The sequence below is a fragment of the Falco rusticolus genome, chromosome 12 (assembly GCF_015220075.1).
Source record: "Falco rusticolus isolate bFalRus1 chromosome 12, bFalRus1.pri, whole genome shotgun sequence".
Lineage (NCBI taxonomy): Eukaryota > Metazoa > Chordata > Aves > Falconiformes > Falconidae > Falco > Falco rusticolus.
In genome coordinates, this window is record NC_051198.1 from 21,926,488 (window position 1) to 21,941,845 (window position 15,358).

General features: G+C 39.0%; 1 protein-coding gene across 1 annotated transcript; it reads right to left on the reverse strand.

The window, feature by feature from the left end:
* Nucleotides 1–326: 326 nt before the first annotated feature.
* NEK2 (NIMA related kinase 2) lies at nt 327–8,812 on the reverse strand. The gene is made up of 9 exons (XM_037405673.1): nt 8,479–8,812; nt 8,108–8,325; nt 6,812–7,049; nt 6,072–6,154; nt 5,703–5,829; nt 4,692–4,911; nt 3,670–3,724; nt 3,516–3,586; nt 327–975 (listed from the first exon to the last, which is right to left on the reverse strand). The coding sequence occupies exons 1-9, from the start codon at nt 8,572–8,574 to the stop codon at nt 752–754; spliced, it is 1,332 nt and encodes a 443-aa protein (XP_037261570.1). The 5' UTR covers nt 8,575–8,812; the 3' UTR covers nt 327–751.
* Between the last annotated feature and the right edge of the window lie 6,546 nt (nt 8,813–15,358).

The following is a 15,358-nucleotide window of genomic DNA, read 5'->3' on the forward strand; positions in this document are numbered from 1 at the left end:
CCAGGACAGCAGTCTCAGAGGTTCAGTTTATCACACAGTTTCCAAGTCAAACCAAAGAAGGTATAATTTCAAATGCTCTGCCCTGAAGCAGGCCTTTCAGGAGCTGATGGACAGGTCATTCGGCTGCCCAGGCAGAAAGAAGTATAAACTCAATTACACTAAGCTGACCCCTTCCACTGATTAGTTAAAGACATGAAACTAAAAGTAGCCTGCTTTGATAGGTCACCTACTTAGCAGAAAGAGATAGCATAAAAATCTCTTTTTGCTCTTTTGATAGTTAAAAAATATTCACAAGCACAGACAAAAAGCCAGGTTTTCCACATATATAAAATATCAATACTTTTTTTTAATCAAGTACTGTGTGTTACATACAGCATCGTTTTAACCTACAGATTGTGAATCTGTACATTTTTATCTGAAAAGTTTTTTACATCGGATCTTAAAAGTATCTGTTTTACAATATTCATTCTTTATATTTTCAGAAGAGTAATGTACAGTAAACAGAAGAACTAAAATATATTTTCTTGAATAATACAAATAATTCAATTTGTTTAATTTGGTATCAAAACTACCTGCTTTCATAATATAATCTCTTAAGCCTTTATCGTGAACTACCTATAGACTACAAGTTTGTATAACAACTGTTATAATAAATTTTCAGTAGGTTCCAACTTAAAAGAGGGAAGCACAAGTATCTTCCCATACATTTAATCAACTTTTAAAAGTTAAATACTTTAAATCTCTATTAGTTTCAGCGCATGCCCAGGATTTGTCTGCTCTTTAGTTGATAGTTTTTTTCCAGTTCAGACAGTGCTTGAGCCCGTAGATTTGCAGCATATAGACGTTTTCTGAGATCAGATGACTTCCCTTTAGAAAGGGGATGGTTTTCCACATTACAAGGAGGCACAAGGTTCTCTTCACTTCCAAAGTGTACTTTCTTCTTGGTTGTAGAAAAGGGGAGTAGGAGTGCGTTATCTTAAGAAATCAAAAAATGAGTACTGAATTAGTGCATTTTTCAGCATTTATTGCTTAGCTGATATCTTTTAACCCTGTTACCCATTTTGCTATCTACCTATGGCTTTAAGTGACCTAATTAATTGCATTTTAGTTCATAGTAACAATTCTTTTTCCTGTTTTGAGGAATAATTGAAAACAAAGCTTTTACATGATTGTGGTAAAAGGATATATGCCATTGTAGTTTCTAGGGTGCACCTCCCAACACCTAAGATAACTGTTGATAGAAGGAGAAAAGACATGGAGTTTCTTCTGAAGGACAGAATTAAACAGCAACATAATGCAATTCCAAAGGGAAATGGAGAATTAGGCTCGCAGCTACCAGAAAGCCTTCTTTCCTTCATAGCATGGGCAGACCCAACCCATCCGGTGGTCTTTCTACATTACCCACGTTGTTCCAACTCTATCCTTGTATTAAGTCAATGGGGTAAAAATTAGGCTTGAATTTCATGAATGACAAGTTCAGGCACATTAAAAATTAACAAGTACTTTCACTGCAGCCTGCAGAATAGGAATTTTTATAGTATAGCTATGCTTTAGTTGTATAGAACTGCCACAAATTAAAAGGCAGTTTGTTTTGTTTTTAATGACTCAGGGTACAAAACTACCATAAAAAGCTATTCAAACAGCTGATCTGCCTCTCATAAGAGCCAGCTTCATAAGGCTCAACTTAATGCATGATGTTTCCATTTTAATCAAAGATCTAACTATCCTAATCTTAACAATGCTGAAGCCTTAATTTTCAATTCATTAGGCTAGATCAAGGATGCAATAAGCATAAGAGAGTGAGGAGGCCCAAACTGAGGAAGTTAGTGAATATTTCAGCATTTTGTATTTTTATATCCGTAAGCTGTATCTGTTTTAATGTTAAAACCTTCCCTAAACATTGGAAAATCCCTGCAAAAATAAGGTAGTGTCTAGGACACTGACTTAGAAACACAGATTTTTGGTATTTCATTTGCTTCACTGTGAAGTGAACCACACAACTGACTTTAAGGAGAATTCAGGGATCCAAGAGATGCGTGAGACACAAACCAGTTTTGAAAACTGGAGATAATGGAAGCAAGTGATGTTGGTAACATAGTGGAGAAACACCAAGTCCATCCATATCCAAACAAGGAGAATTTTAGAAACAATATTACAAGAGTACTATGAAATGAATTGGAAGAGTAGCAAACATTGTGACTAATATTTAATCAAGATCTTGCAAGATTTGGTTAGTCTTCTAATAACTACATTCACTTCTCTGCATTGCTTGTCTTGAAGCATTAAAAACTCAGAGTGGTTTTGCCCATCTTCAAAAAACTGATATCCTTGTTAAGGTCAAAATATCATGTAAAGGGGTGGAAGATGCAGAAAAGAATAGAAGCAAATGCTGAAGCTCATTTACTTTCAGCCATCCAGCATTAGAGTCAACATCAGAAAGCCCAAGGCAAGTTTGTTGGTAATTTTATATTCTTTAATGCATCAAAGACAGTAAGTTGAAATGTCATAGGTGGAACTCTCAAAGTGGACAGGAATGTTAGAAATAGCTCAAGTGCCACTAACTCTGGTAGCATTTCACTTGTGTTCTTTCCAGCAGTGATAGACACTTTTTGAAAAAAATAAAAATATGCAACTTCAGTTTTAGTTGTAGAGAGGCAGTGACATGCTTATCTTGCTTTATCTGACCAAAACTAAATGAAGAGAGTGTTGCTGCATGTTTAAAGGTTTTTACATGTCTTTCTTCTAGAGTACTACCTAGGACCCAGACATTTAATATTCTACAATATTCCAAAATTCCTTTAGATACTTTGATCATTTTTACTATTAAAAGATGGATGCAATGGACAGATGATACAGTCTCTTGTGATAGTGAGGACTGAACAACCAAGGCCAAAGTGAGTGTCATACACTCATAGGGTAATAACTACTGTAAAACAGATTGGGCTACAGGTCAGGAAGCATTGTAGCACATGTTCAGAGCTGTTTGGTTGTTTTGTTTTTTTTTCTAGTGAGTTAAACTGGAGTATGATAATAGCAGTTTGTATTCTTCAGAGCTCATAATGCACCAATCACATCCGAGTCACTTGCAACAAATATTACTTCTCACCTTGAAGTTTTTGGAAGTTCAACTAAAGCTGAAGTAGTTGGACATGTGCAATTTTATTAAAATGAACTAAATCAAAGGTATATAAAAAACATCCATAAATAAAATACAGGCAGCTGAGAAGTCTGGGTTACAAGTCAGTGCTTCCATCAGCTTACCACAAGAACCCGATTTTCAAAACAGCACAAGACCACAGTGCTGACAGTGATAACTCATACTCACAGCTGAACATCATTCTATTTTGCAAAAAAACTTAATGAAAGTCAAGTGTCTCTTCCCAACCACGCAGGAATACTTTGGGACTGTAACACTACAGTGGGACTAGATACAGCACGTTGAGCATCAGGGACATTCTTCTACTCACAACAGCCTACATTTATCAGTACAAGTGGCTTCTTGCATATTTTCATACCTGGACCATCTGCACAAGCTAATGCAATCTGCTGTTTGTAGAGACTGTAGTTCCTCATCAAGTTTTCAGCTCTGTTTTGAAAAAGAAAAGTTTAAGCTTTTTGTTGTAAGATTGTAGAGTTTTTAACATAGGCAACTATAGGTTAGTAAGATACCTAGCAAGTTTGTCTTCTGCCAGTCTCTCTCGAACACAGAGTTCCCGTTCTCTCTCTGGAAGTAGAAATATGGTAGTATGCAGTGTTAAAATGTAAATGTTAGAGTAATTGTGCATGGCGGATTTTCTTGCAGAAAAAGACACTGGTAACAGAAATATGGGTGCATCTGACAGGCTGTTTCTATGGCTCTAAACAAAAGGTAACTGCTCTGTAGATACACCTTTACCAATGCACTGATAAAGCATGGATAAGTACTCTGAAATGCCAGGTAGGCTTTTCTTCTCCCCCAGACTCTACATATCTGCAACAATGAAGCTATAGCAGCTTTCTGTTCTGCACATTAACTAGTGGCACACATGACACCAGATCTATTTATTCAGATACCACATACTGTAAATCAGCTATAATTAAGCACCCTGTTTACAGCAGCAGCAGCTGTTATTCAGGCTCAGAAAACAATATATAGTTAAAACCTGTATTACAGGGTCTGCTGCATATACAAGAGGTATTTTATATGGGCAGGAAATCCCAACACCTAAGGACCAGCCATCTATACCTGTGAGACCATAAGCTACTACAGCTTTTATAAAAGCAGTTGACAGGTTACTCAAGTCTACTTTGCTCCAATAGCAGGTTACCTTAGGCTACACATTAGTATAGCCAATGTTAACTTACACAGAGTGAAAGAAAAGCAACCTACATTGCACAGTGCAGAATATATTCAGACTCCATTTTTCTGTACTTTCCTAGTTGCTACTCATGTTTAATAATCCTCCTAAATCAGACTTCTATATCCAAAGTGCCAATTATATCTTAGTAACTTTAAACAAGAATTAGTATAGATTAGTAAGCTCAAGCATTCTTGTTTTAGTCTTTAGACAGAATTCTAGTAGTGAATGCAGAGTACAATATCCTAGAGGATTAAAATGAGTTTTAGAAACTGTCTGCCTTTCCTTTCTCTGCACTTATTCTTTTGAATCAGAATCCCAATGCTACCCCCTTCCCAAAGTTGAATATCATACGCTCCAAACGTTGTTCTCTCTCTTTAATGGCTTGTTCTCGCTCCTGTAAGTGTTGTTCCTTCCGTTTCAGCTCGCTCATTGCAGCATCCGAATGCTGCAGTTTTTCTGGCTCCCATGATCTCCAGCCTCTTTTATCAGAATTTTGTCTTTGTTCTTCTGTCACCAAGTCTGCTATCAAGGGGTGCTGCAGAATATCTTCAACAGAAGGTCGGCAATAATCCTGAAAAGACATTACCAACAGGTTCCATCTGTAACCAAGAAACATTAAGGCCAGGGATTCCGAAGAAAGACCCGCTGCAGGTAGAGACCAGCTGAGGTGCTATACAGTGAAAGAGAAGCTGGAGAAAAATGGGAGTTAGGAAGGGGTAGCACAACCAGATGACAAAAAGTGAGGGAGGAAGCGGTTACCAGCCTTCAGCTCCAGAAGCTGCAAGTCTAGCTCTCCCAGCCCAGGCACCCACTCCTTTCAGAGCCAGAATGGGGTGGTGAGACTAGAGGCAATTGTCAGTAGGTTCCAGATGATGTCACTTGATTCCTGAAGGATACATACCTGTTGGATACTTGCATTGTTCTTACAGCTTTGTTTTCCCATGCAGTATTATTCTCAACACCCCCATGCCTCCCATGGGAGGCGAGCTATACATTATCGATATAAAGCAAAGTCAGAAATCAAAACAAAAAAACCAACCCTGCCAGCTTCCAAGCACAATGGAGCCATTTTAACCCTGAAGTTATAAGACCTTGTTAAGCATGCTATTAGGAAATTCTGTATAAGCCAGTACTGAGGCAGCCTTTTTGCATCCTGTGAACCTGGCCTATCACTTGAGCTGCTGCCTTTGTTTAATGGACTTAAAGCACAATTCCTCCCTTCTTCCCCTACAAGTGATATTGACAGTGACTAGGTGATAGCAACCACTACTCCAGATCAGCTTGTTTCATAACTGAGAAGAAAAACAAGTATTTCAGTACTAGTTCAAACTACAGAAGGTAAACTTAGTAATTGATTCTTACCTTTACATTCAGCATCTCTTTGAGAAGTTCATTCAACTGCTCTGAGTAACGATATGGTATTCGTCTGAACTTCCCTTCCCTTATCTTTTCTGCCAGCTCCTTTTGGTTGTAAGCTCTAAACGGAGGCCTGAAAAAGAACATTTTTCTTGGATTCTTTCACTAGTTTTACAAGACTTATTTTCAGGAAAAAAGTGTCAGATTAAGAAAAAAGCTGCAATCAAAGGTTTGACTACCTAATGTCAAGACCAATACAGAAATAAAAATCTAGGACTAATCTCTTAAAACTTTAAGCTTTCATCCATAAAAAATTTAATCATACATGCATTGACACCTGTGTTTCCATTTTAATTACTACACTACTATACTTACGAAAGAGCACACAATTCATACAGGAGACATCCCAGAGACCAGATATCAGATTTTTCATTGTATGACATATGGTTCATCTGTTCCTAAAGAAAAAGAACAGTCTTCTGTTTATTAGTTAGGAGCTTGTTCTACCATTGCAGCATAATCAGCCACTGTTCAAACCTGAATTAAACTATTCCTTATTTGGCTTACTTTCAAGATCCCATCTTAATTAATCTCCACAGGTACTCTTACTAGCAGGATTTTACAAAGTTCTGGAAATACTACACTATCGAATACTGAAGTGTTGCACCAGTCTTCAGTTGATAAAGCTCCATGTTTCAGCCAACATTAATCTTTCCCATACAAAATGCACTGTATCAGGGAAATAACTCATTCTTGCTCATTTCCACTACAAAGTAAAATCCTACCGTCAAGAGGTAATTTAATAAGCTCTTTAACACTGTGAAACATAAAATAGCTTCCCTGTTCCTTTTCAAGAACAATATACTCCAATATATCTGATATTCCAAGCACATTTCAAAACCTATACAGTGAAAAGGTGTGGGAAAAAGATGAAAATAACTGCAAAATAGCCTTGCTTCCAGAAAATATACATTCTATGAAAGAGTCTCCTGCATTTGAGACTAGTGACTCTTCATTAAAACCTCCCAAACATTCACGGACTCTCAGACTAACACTGCAGAAAACAGATCTTGGAGGAACAAAAGGGAAGATAAGGCACAGAAGGGAGGTCTTACTGGAGACATGTAATATGGAGTCCCAACAAATGTTTTGGCAAAGCTGGTGTCATGGTGCAATATTCTAGCTAGTCCAAAATCTCCAAGTTTCACATTCTGCTTGCCATCCAGAAAGACATTTGCTGGTTTTAGGTCACGATGCACAGTGACTCCACCATCACTCCGTCTGTGACACTCCTTCAAGGCCAATGTTAATTGAGTCAACACTCTGAGAACAAAGCTTTCTTCCAAATAATGCCTGAAAGATGAACACATAGTTTAACAAACATATTCTCTGAGCATACACCAGTTTAAGTAGTTGCCTCCAGCCTCAGTTCTGTAACTTTTTAAAATACTACTATTACAAAACATCACTGAATCGACCCCAGCACCTTTATAGAAAGCTAACAGGAACAGGCATCTACATATGCTATTTTAAAAATGGGAATTAAAAATCCCTCCTAATATGTTGGGAGACATCTAGACTTTTGTTGCAGAGTCCCTGTAAATACTTCCTTCCTCCCCCAAAGAATCTAACAAATACATAGCATTTCCCTTGCTTACAACACAAATATCAATTTGATGCTTTTGTGATGAGATCCATCCCTTTGCTTGACAGTATCCTGTCAGCTGTTTATCATGACTAGTATACATCAACAGAGCCAAGATGGGACTGATTTTTAATATAACTTCCTTTAAATGAAAACACCAATGTCTGGGAGCAGCTGCAGCACCATTTTAGATCATTCTCAAAGTAGCACACATGGTGTAACCTAAGAATGTGAAAACTGATATTATATTTAAGAAGTAGGCTGCTAAGTCTAAGATTAGACTTTACATCTCCACAAGCTTTACATGCAGGCACATAAAGCAGCTTTTAACATCACTTACAAAATCACTTTTCCCTTTCACATATTTTGGTGTTCTAACAAAAGACAGGGTACGAGTGTTTTTACAAGCAAGAAGAACCCACAGATCAAGCTACCAGTCTGCATGAACTGTGACTTGCTGGTTTACATTTTTAACCCCGTGCATAGCATTGCATCCAGAAACCCTTCAAGAGCTTCTGCCTCATAAGAGAGCCCAGGGGGTTTTGTTTTTTTTTCCCCTCACTCTTTTGACATACACATCCCATCAGTCAGCACACTCATTAGTGCAATTCCCATCAGTGTTGCAATTTTGTACAAAACCTTTCACATTTCACAAATGCTGTCGGGTTCAAAGGATTAAACCTAGTTATTTGTAAGTTTTTGAGATACATTTCACTTCGGGTTGCCCAAGATATTTCACGCCATGTACTCCAAAGCTGACACGTGCCTTTGTTTGGTGCACCTTGCAATTAAGCTTGCCAGATCGCCACCGTCGCAATACTCCATCACGATGTAGAGAGTTGTGCTGCTTCTGTCGACGATGCGATCGTAATAGCGGACGATATTCGGGTGTCTCAGCTCGCGTAGCAAATTCACTTCGGAAACGAGCATTTGTTTCTCTGCCTCTGTCATTGAGCCATAGTCCAGCTCCTTCCATACCAAGATCTAGTGAGGGAGATAAAACAAACAACGCACAATCCCTTCGGGAGTGCCTCACGCACCAGGCAGAGCTCCCCAGGGGGAGAGGGGCTCCCAAAACCACCCGCCGCTCCCGGAGCCGCCAGCACCCAGCCGGGACCGCCCCGGCCCCCACCTCACCTTGCCGTCGGCCTTGCGGCGCACCTTGCGGCACCTGCCGTAGGAGCCGGCGCCGATGGTGAGCAGCACCTCGTAGTCGTCGGGGCGGCTGGGCATGGCTACAGAACCGCCACAGGCCGCCGGCTGGGCGCACACGCCGTTTAAACGCACCGCCCCTCCTTCCTATTGGCCGCGCGTCCCAGTCCCGCCCACACGCCCTGCCTTCCCATTGGCTACGCCACCGTAAACAGCGACGGCCAGGTAACGGCCGTTACAACGCCGGGGGGCGGCAGCAGGCAGCTATCGCGAGAGTGAGGGCTGTGCTACTTCCCGCCTCGCCGCGCGCTGATCCTCACTCCCCGCTGGCTGGGGCTGTGGTGGCGGCGGCGGCTCTGCCATGGGCTTTCGTCCGCCCGCCCTGGTGGGCAGGGCAGGGCAAGGCAATGGGGCCGCCCCGGAGGCGGGCTGCCCTGTTCCCGGGCTGTTTCCCGGAACAAGGCGGGCGGCCGTTGTCCGTCCTTCCCCGCAGACCGGGTGAGGCACTAAGGGCGACCCCTCAGGGTTCCGCCAGCAGGACGGCTTTTGGTTTCCTTTCCTTCAGGTATTCTGAGGAAAACAAGGTCTGGAATTACCAGTAAATGAGCTTTTGGAGTGCCCCTCCTAACTACCGGCCTCCCAGCAGCAGGCCCAGGCCCGCTTTTGCGTTAGGGCCCCTTGCCCGCATCGTGTCAGCGCCCTTCGCAAGGGGGCGGCGGCACCTGGCGGGGCTGGGCGAACCGCCGTGCCCCTGGGCACGGGCAGTAGCGCACTCGTAGCTGCGCAGGAGCAGACAATCTTCCCAGTAAAAATAACAGATTATCCCCTTTCCTGAAATACTTTGGTCTACTGAATAGATATCGATAGAAAACTGGAAGACTTTAAAGAGTTTTTTAATATTGGGAAGTGTTTAAAAAAAAGCACCCTCAAGCGTTGTAAAACAACATAAATTTGTTCTGGAAGCTTGTCCTTTAAAACCGGTGAGGAAAGTTCCTCATGATTCTTCAAGAAATTATTCGTTAAAAACTCCAAATGTCATGGCAGCTTTACAGTTACACCATATATGATGAACACCTGTGTTACACCGTACATGAACACCTTTTGAAAATAAGCTAAGTAATGTAATGGCTTAAAATGTAAATTTTATGTATTTTATAGATATATATATAAACAGGAATGCATGAGTCCAAAAGTTGAACTTTTGGAATTCAGTAATTATTATGGGTACATTAAATGACACAAAAAATACAAATTTTAAGAAGTGAGTAATGTATTTTCTAGCATCATTTAGGATAAATTGGGAATGACATCAGAGTGCAGCTCTCGATTCAGTTTAATGTCTCTCCACGTGGAAGTGGCTGTGACTGAAACAAGAACTCCTAGTTCCTGAGCAAAGAATTGTAACATGCCTGAACCTGGTGCGAAAGGAAACTGTTGTATTTGTTGACCTAGAAATTCAGCAATAGGACAGAGTAGTTTCTCATATTCCATCTCCATATGGTGCCATTAATCATTTCCCTGTTTTGTATTCAGGCTTTGAAAAAAGTTTGAGGGGGACAAGTGTCATGCTATTACTGAATTTTTATGAAAAATTCTTAAGCCTTTACTTTCATCATCAGGAAGCACAAAAGCTCCTGTTATCCATTTAAAAAATCCTATAGCTTTCTATCCATAGAGAATGCCTACTCATTAGAGGAAAAAAAGAGCAAACTAATTACACAGTGTAAAGACATTTTAGTTTTGTTGTTAATGAGTAACAGGGTGGTCTAAATGGTTCATTTTTATCATTGATTTTAATTACCTTAAAAGAAAATCCTCACATACACTGTTAGCATAGTAAATAAATTATGGCATTTTGCAATAAAAATGACAAAAAAAGTACAGTATGTATTATTCAGGCTGTAAGCTTCATTTCTGGTTTCAAATATCTCTGTTTCAAACTTCTGTACTTTCAAATTAGCAAAAGGTCATCATGCATTCCCACTGTTATCAATGGGAGTCTTTCTATTTATATTTCAAAAGAAATAGAGTAGGCTTTCAATACTGTGTTTTGTCTAGGGACTATCTTGGAAGTTTCTTTAGAAATGTTTGTTTGAATTACAGAAATGTCAAAATGTCATGCTCTAAAAACCAGTAGCACAGTCATTTTACTTCTGATTATACTTACTTTTTAAGAGCTGGGTAATTTTGAGAAAAATGCATTTCTAAAAGTGGTCATTAAAATTTTCAGTAGGCACTCTATTTTCTTTCTTTCTGATTTTCACGCTGGCCACATAAGAGAACCCAGAGTCCAATGATTCCAAAAATATATATCAGGTTTGAAATGGGGGGGCCTTTTTTCAGGTATTGTATTTTCAGCTCTGATGTCTGGCTCAGGAGCAGCTCTTAGATTTCTTGTCTTGAAAATATGTGTGCTGACTTCAGGTCTTTGAAAGCTACCAAATAGTTTTCAATCATCTATTTATAATACTGCTTCTAATATTTTATTCTGCTTTTTTTACATCTAATTTCACTAGTACTTTCCCAAAACTTAACACACACACACACACAAATTATTTTGTAGTTCTTAACCAAAGTTGGTCAGTTTTTGTGACATCTGTCATTTGTGCTGTAAGGAGTACCTTTTCCCTTATGTCAGGGCCTAGTTAACTGAGAAAATAATAAATGCTGAAGATAAAAATATGGTAGTTAACGTGATATTTCTCTTAGATATTTTCTTTTTTGCACATGGAAATAAGTAAAAATAAATGGTTAACACTTTGCTGTGGGAGCCCAACCCAGTATAATTGTATAGATTAATAGCAAAAAAGTATTGTAAAGCACTGTAGCAAATTAAATTATATTTTTGGCAAATTTTTTTGTTAGCCAATCAGAGAAAGTTGCGTGGAAGCAACTTTCAGGTTCAGAAACAGAAAAGAATCTCAGTAGGAAAAGTACTGAAAATAAACACAGGAAGAGGATGAATAATGAAAAATGCAGTGAATAAAAATAATGAGAAAAATATCTGAGAAAAATCTTGTCTTTTCTCTTCAAAGAAAGCCAAAGAGATGTAAAATCATATTCCAGGATCTCAGAAATGTGCCAAAGTCTTCTGGCAAATATTAGCAAGGTAAGAGATCATAAGAATGCTTTATGCTTTTAATTACAAGAAGAATTACAAATATTGGAGTGACTGGAACATGAGTGTTTTATTTCAGTTCATTTTCAGTACATAAGTGATTTGGGGGTTTTAATATTCAATTGCATTTGTCCTTATGTGTCGTCATGCACATTGTGGTTTTTTTCGTTGCCTTCTCTCATTTGGTCCATGCATAGAAATTCTGCATTTACCTAGGACTATTGTACACAGAAGACACCATTTTTTTCCCCTCTAATTTTCTAGCTGCTGACTTTAATGTCAAAATTCGATTCTAAGATTAACAAAAAAATACAAAATGCTGGGATGTTAGACAGAAGCACTGTCTAAAAAGTACCAGAGGGTAAAATTTCATAGTGTTTTTCCTCTCTTGGTTTGGGAGGGAAACAAAGAACATGTTCATTGAAGAAATTCTGTACAACACAGCTGTGGGCTGGACAGCAAAGGAACAAAATTTAGCAGCATCAATTATAGTGCTTAAGACCATGCTACTTTTCATTTTTTGTAATGTTTGGATTCAAAGCCAAGTTAGACTCCAAAAGCAATAATCACTGTGTGCAGCAGGCAAGCTTCAATAAGGGAGTTTGTTGCAGCAGCTGTACCTTCATGGTTTTGCATGAAAATGAGGAAAACATAAACTGACATGAAATAAATTCAGCAGCAGGTTAAGTTTTTACATGAAGCACTGGAAAAACAAAAAGCTAACAGCATGGGAATTTATGAGGAGACTGAGGAGTGTAAAAGAGACATGGTTTTGCATTCAGAGAGGGGAATATGAATTCTACTAACTCCAGATTTGCTTTATTCATTCCTTATATTCTGTAAAAGATTTATTTAAATACAATACATGGCTGGACATTTTGAAAGTATATAATTACTTAGCTCTGTTTCTTAAAATGAAACAAACAGCCTTATGTATTATATATGTCTGCATATATATGCTAATTTTCAAAATGGTGTTCATTAACCTTAAGAAAGTGCTTGAATTGATCTTTAAGACCACTGTTTAAACCGGTTAAAGACCAATTTTTTAATGTGCATAGAACTTCAAAAGTGAAATTCCTGAGTAACCTCAAATCCTAAATTCATCAAAATCTGAAGAACTGGAATTGTCTCTAAGCAAGAACTCTAGAATGACAATCTGTGGTTTCTGTTCTGGGCCTCTGACTAACTCATTCCTAGGAAAGCAGGCAAGTTTAGGATCTATGCTTCAGTTTGTCCTCTTTTGAAAGTATATTTACCTTCCAGATTAACATTTATAGGTGTACCTCTCAAAATATGTGACAAAAAATGCCTTAAGTGATACAATAAGTAAATACTTTGCTGGCTTGAGCTGCTTAATTTTTTAGAAAGCATTCTCATTGTGGAATAGTCAGTCTCAAATGTTTTTTCATTAATTTATTTGTAATTAAAGTCCCTTCAGATATATTGAGAGAAATGTTTTCAAGTACAGCCATCACCAGATCTACATGCACCATTATTGTCACAGATATTTTCATTACTAGTCCAGTCATCTTTCCTCTAACCTCCCATGTCTATAGACCCATGCTATGATAAGAAGAATAGATTTTCCTCTGCCTTATTTCTACCGTAGGGGAAAAAATGCACAGAAATCACATTAAATGTCAAAGTGATCACTAATAATGATTGCAAAATCTCTTCCTCGTTCTCTCCCAGGTCACCACACCTGCAAACTGTCATCCAATTCAGGCTTACTCTGAACCCAGTAGCTTTCTGCGCATTCAGAAGGTAGTAAGGCAGCAGTTGCTGCCAAATATCTCCTGCCTTACAAGCCACCATGCTTGGAAAGGCAGGCAGCAGAACCTTAGAATGGAAGGCTTCAAAATACTCTGGGGCACTCTTCAATGACACAGCAGCTTCTGTAAAGTCTTGATAACTGAGCTTTTAAGCTTGGAGGACAGCCAAGCTCTCTCCAGCTTCATTCACACCACACTTCCTTTGGCTGTAAAACAGACTGCCAGCAGAGACACAGTGCCACCCCTATTCCTATTTTATTTAGACAAAGGCAGAGTTTAGTCCTCACCAGTCCTACATTTTGCTCATTTCGTAGCAAATGGAGAAGAGAAAACTTTAGTTATCTATTACAAGTAGAATACCTGCTTCAGGTATTTTTTGTAGCAGATACTGAAGGAATCAGTTTGAGTACCATACTGATCTCAAATTACAACACCTAATCTTATTTGGGCACTGCCCATAACATAGTCAGATTTTTAATGTTAAAGGTTACAAAAGCATTAGCTAGATGGGTTAGAGACAGTATTTTCCATGGAGCAGGATCCATAAACAGTTGTAGCAGTGTTTTAACAGGTGGCACCTGTCACTGTTGGGACTCTTGACAGTACATGCCATACTGTAGTCCCCTGTAGAAACACGCAGAAACCTCGTAACAATCCTTTGCTTTGAGGAGATGAATAAATTCCTGTGCCAAGAATATCAGTTATATCTGATGTAATTGACTGTTAGGGAAAAAAGGCCATGTGGTTGGAGCAGAGGATGGGGAGACAGAAATTTTTGGCAGAAGACAAATATTCTGGTACCATATGGTACAGAATTCCCTGGTGTCCCTAAGCTCAAATTACAAGAAACTAGCTGCTGTTTTTCAACAGGAAAGATTTGAATTTTGGAGCTGCTGTGCAACTGTAACACCCATTGCCTAGTGGGGATCCTGGTATGTGGGTTTCCTGATGATGGTAACAAGAAAAGACTTTGAAAACAAGACAGGTCAAATGCAGCCATCTGGAGTGGCATTTTCCACTGCAAAGGTTTAAAAGACCGTGTTTACTTTGCACAGCACTAATGTTTTTGTCTGGGTTCCTGTGGAAATGGGACTTAACTGATCATATCACCTATATATTGCTATCAGTCTTCCTTCCTCTCCTACAAGTTCCAAGAAAATAACTCAGCAGAGAGGGAAGAAACATCCTAAAGTGCTCAACTATATTATTAGACCAGAGAATCCACATGGATGATGATTATGATGAATGGGTTAACTGCTGGGAAAACTGATGCGTACTCTTGAGACACAGAGAATCTAACTATGAGATTACAAATCCACAGGCAAACAAACTTCATTAGCTCACTGCTTACTGAACTACATGTGTTTTTTTAATGTCATGTATTATTCTGAAAGCAAACTGAAATCTAGTCCTACTTGTATTACAGTAAGGTGATTATAGTGAATAAGTGCTTTCATGTGGAGAAAACACCTGGTACTTGCAAGCTCTTTAGACTACTGGAGAAAGGCATAACACGAACCGATTTTCGGAAGATGAAAGACAAACCAGAGAAAAAGGCACAGATTTTTAGCTGAGAGAGCAAGTGACCTTAGGAGCAAACAACTGAGGTGAGTGGAGATTCTCTGATTTTTTCGTGTTCACAAATCAGGCCAGTGTTTCTATTTGAAAGATAAACTTTAACCATATACAGATTATTAAGTTCTATCCATGATAGCAGAGTGAAATCTTTTAGTCAGGAAGTTATATCAGATGAAAGCAAGTTTCTTTCTGGCTTAAACTTCATGAGCAAGCAAAAGGTGGGCAGTGAGGCTTGTAGAGGAGGCTCACGGTCATCAGTGGAAATAACAGAAGGGAAATGATTGTCTGAATATAACTCTTTAAAGATCTCACTGCCTCAGCATATCCTTTGGGTAAGGCAGGGCCCATCTGTTTTAGATGCCTGTAGAACATTTGGCACCTGACAGATACAGTT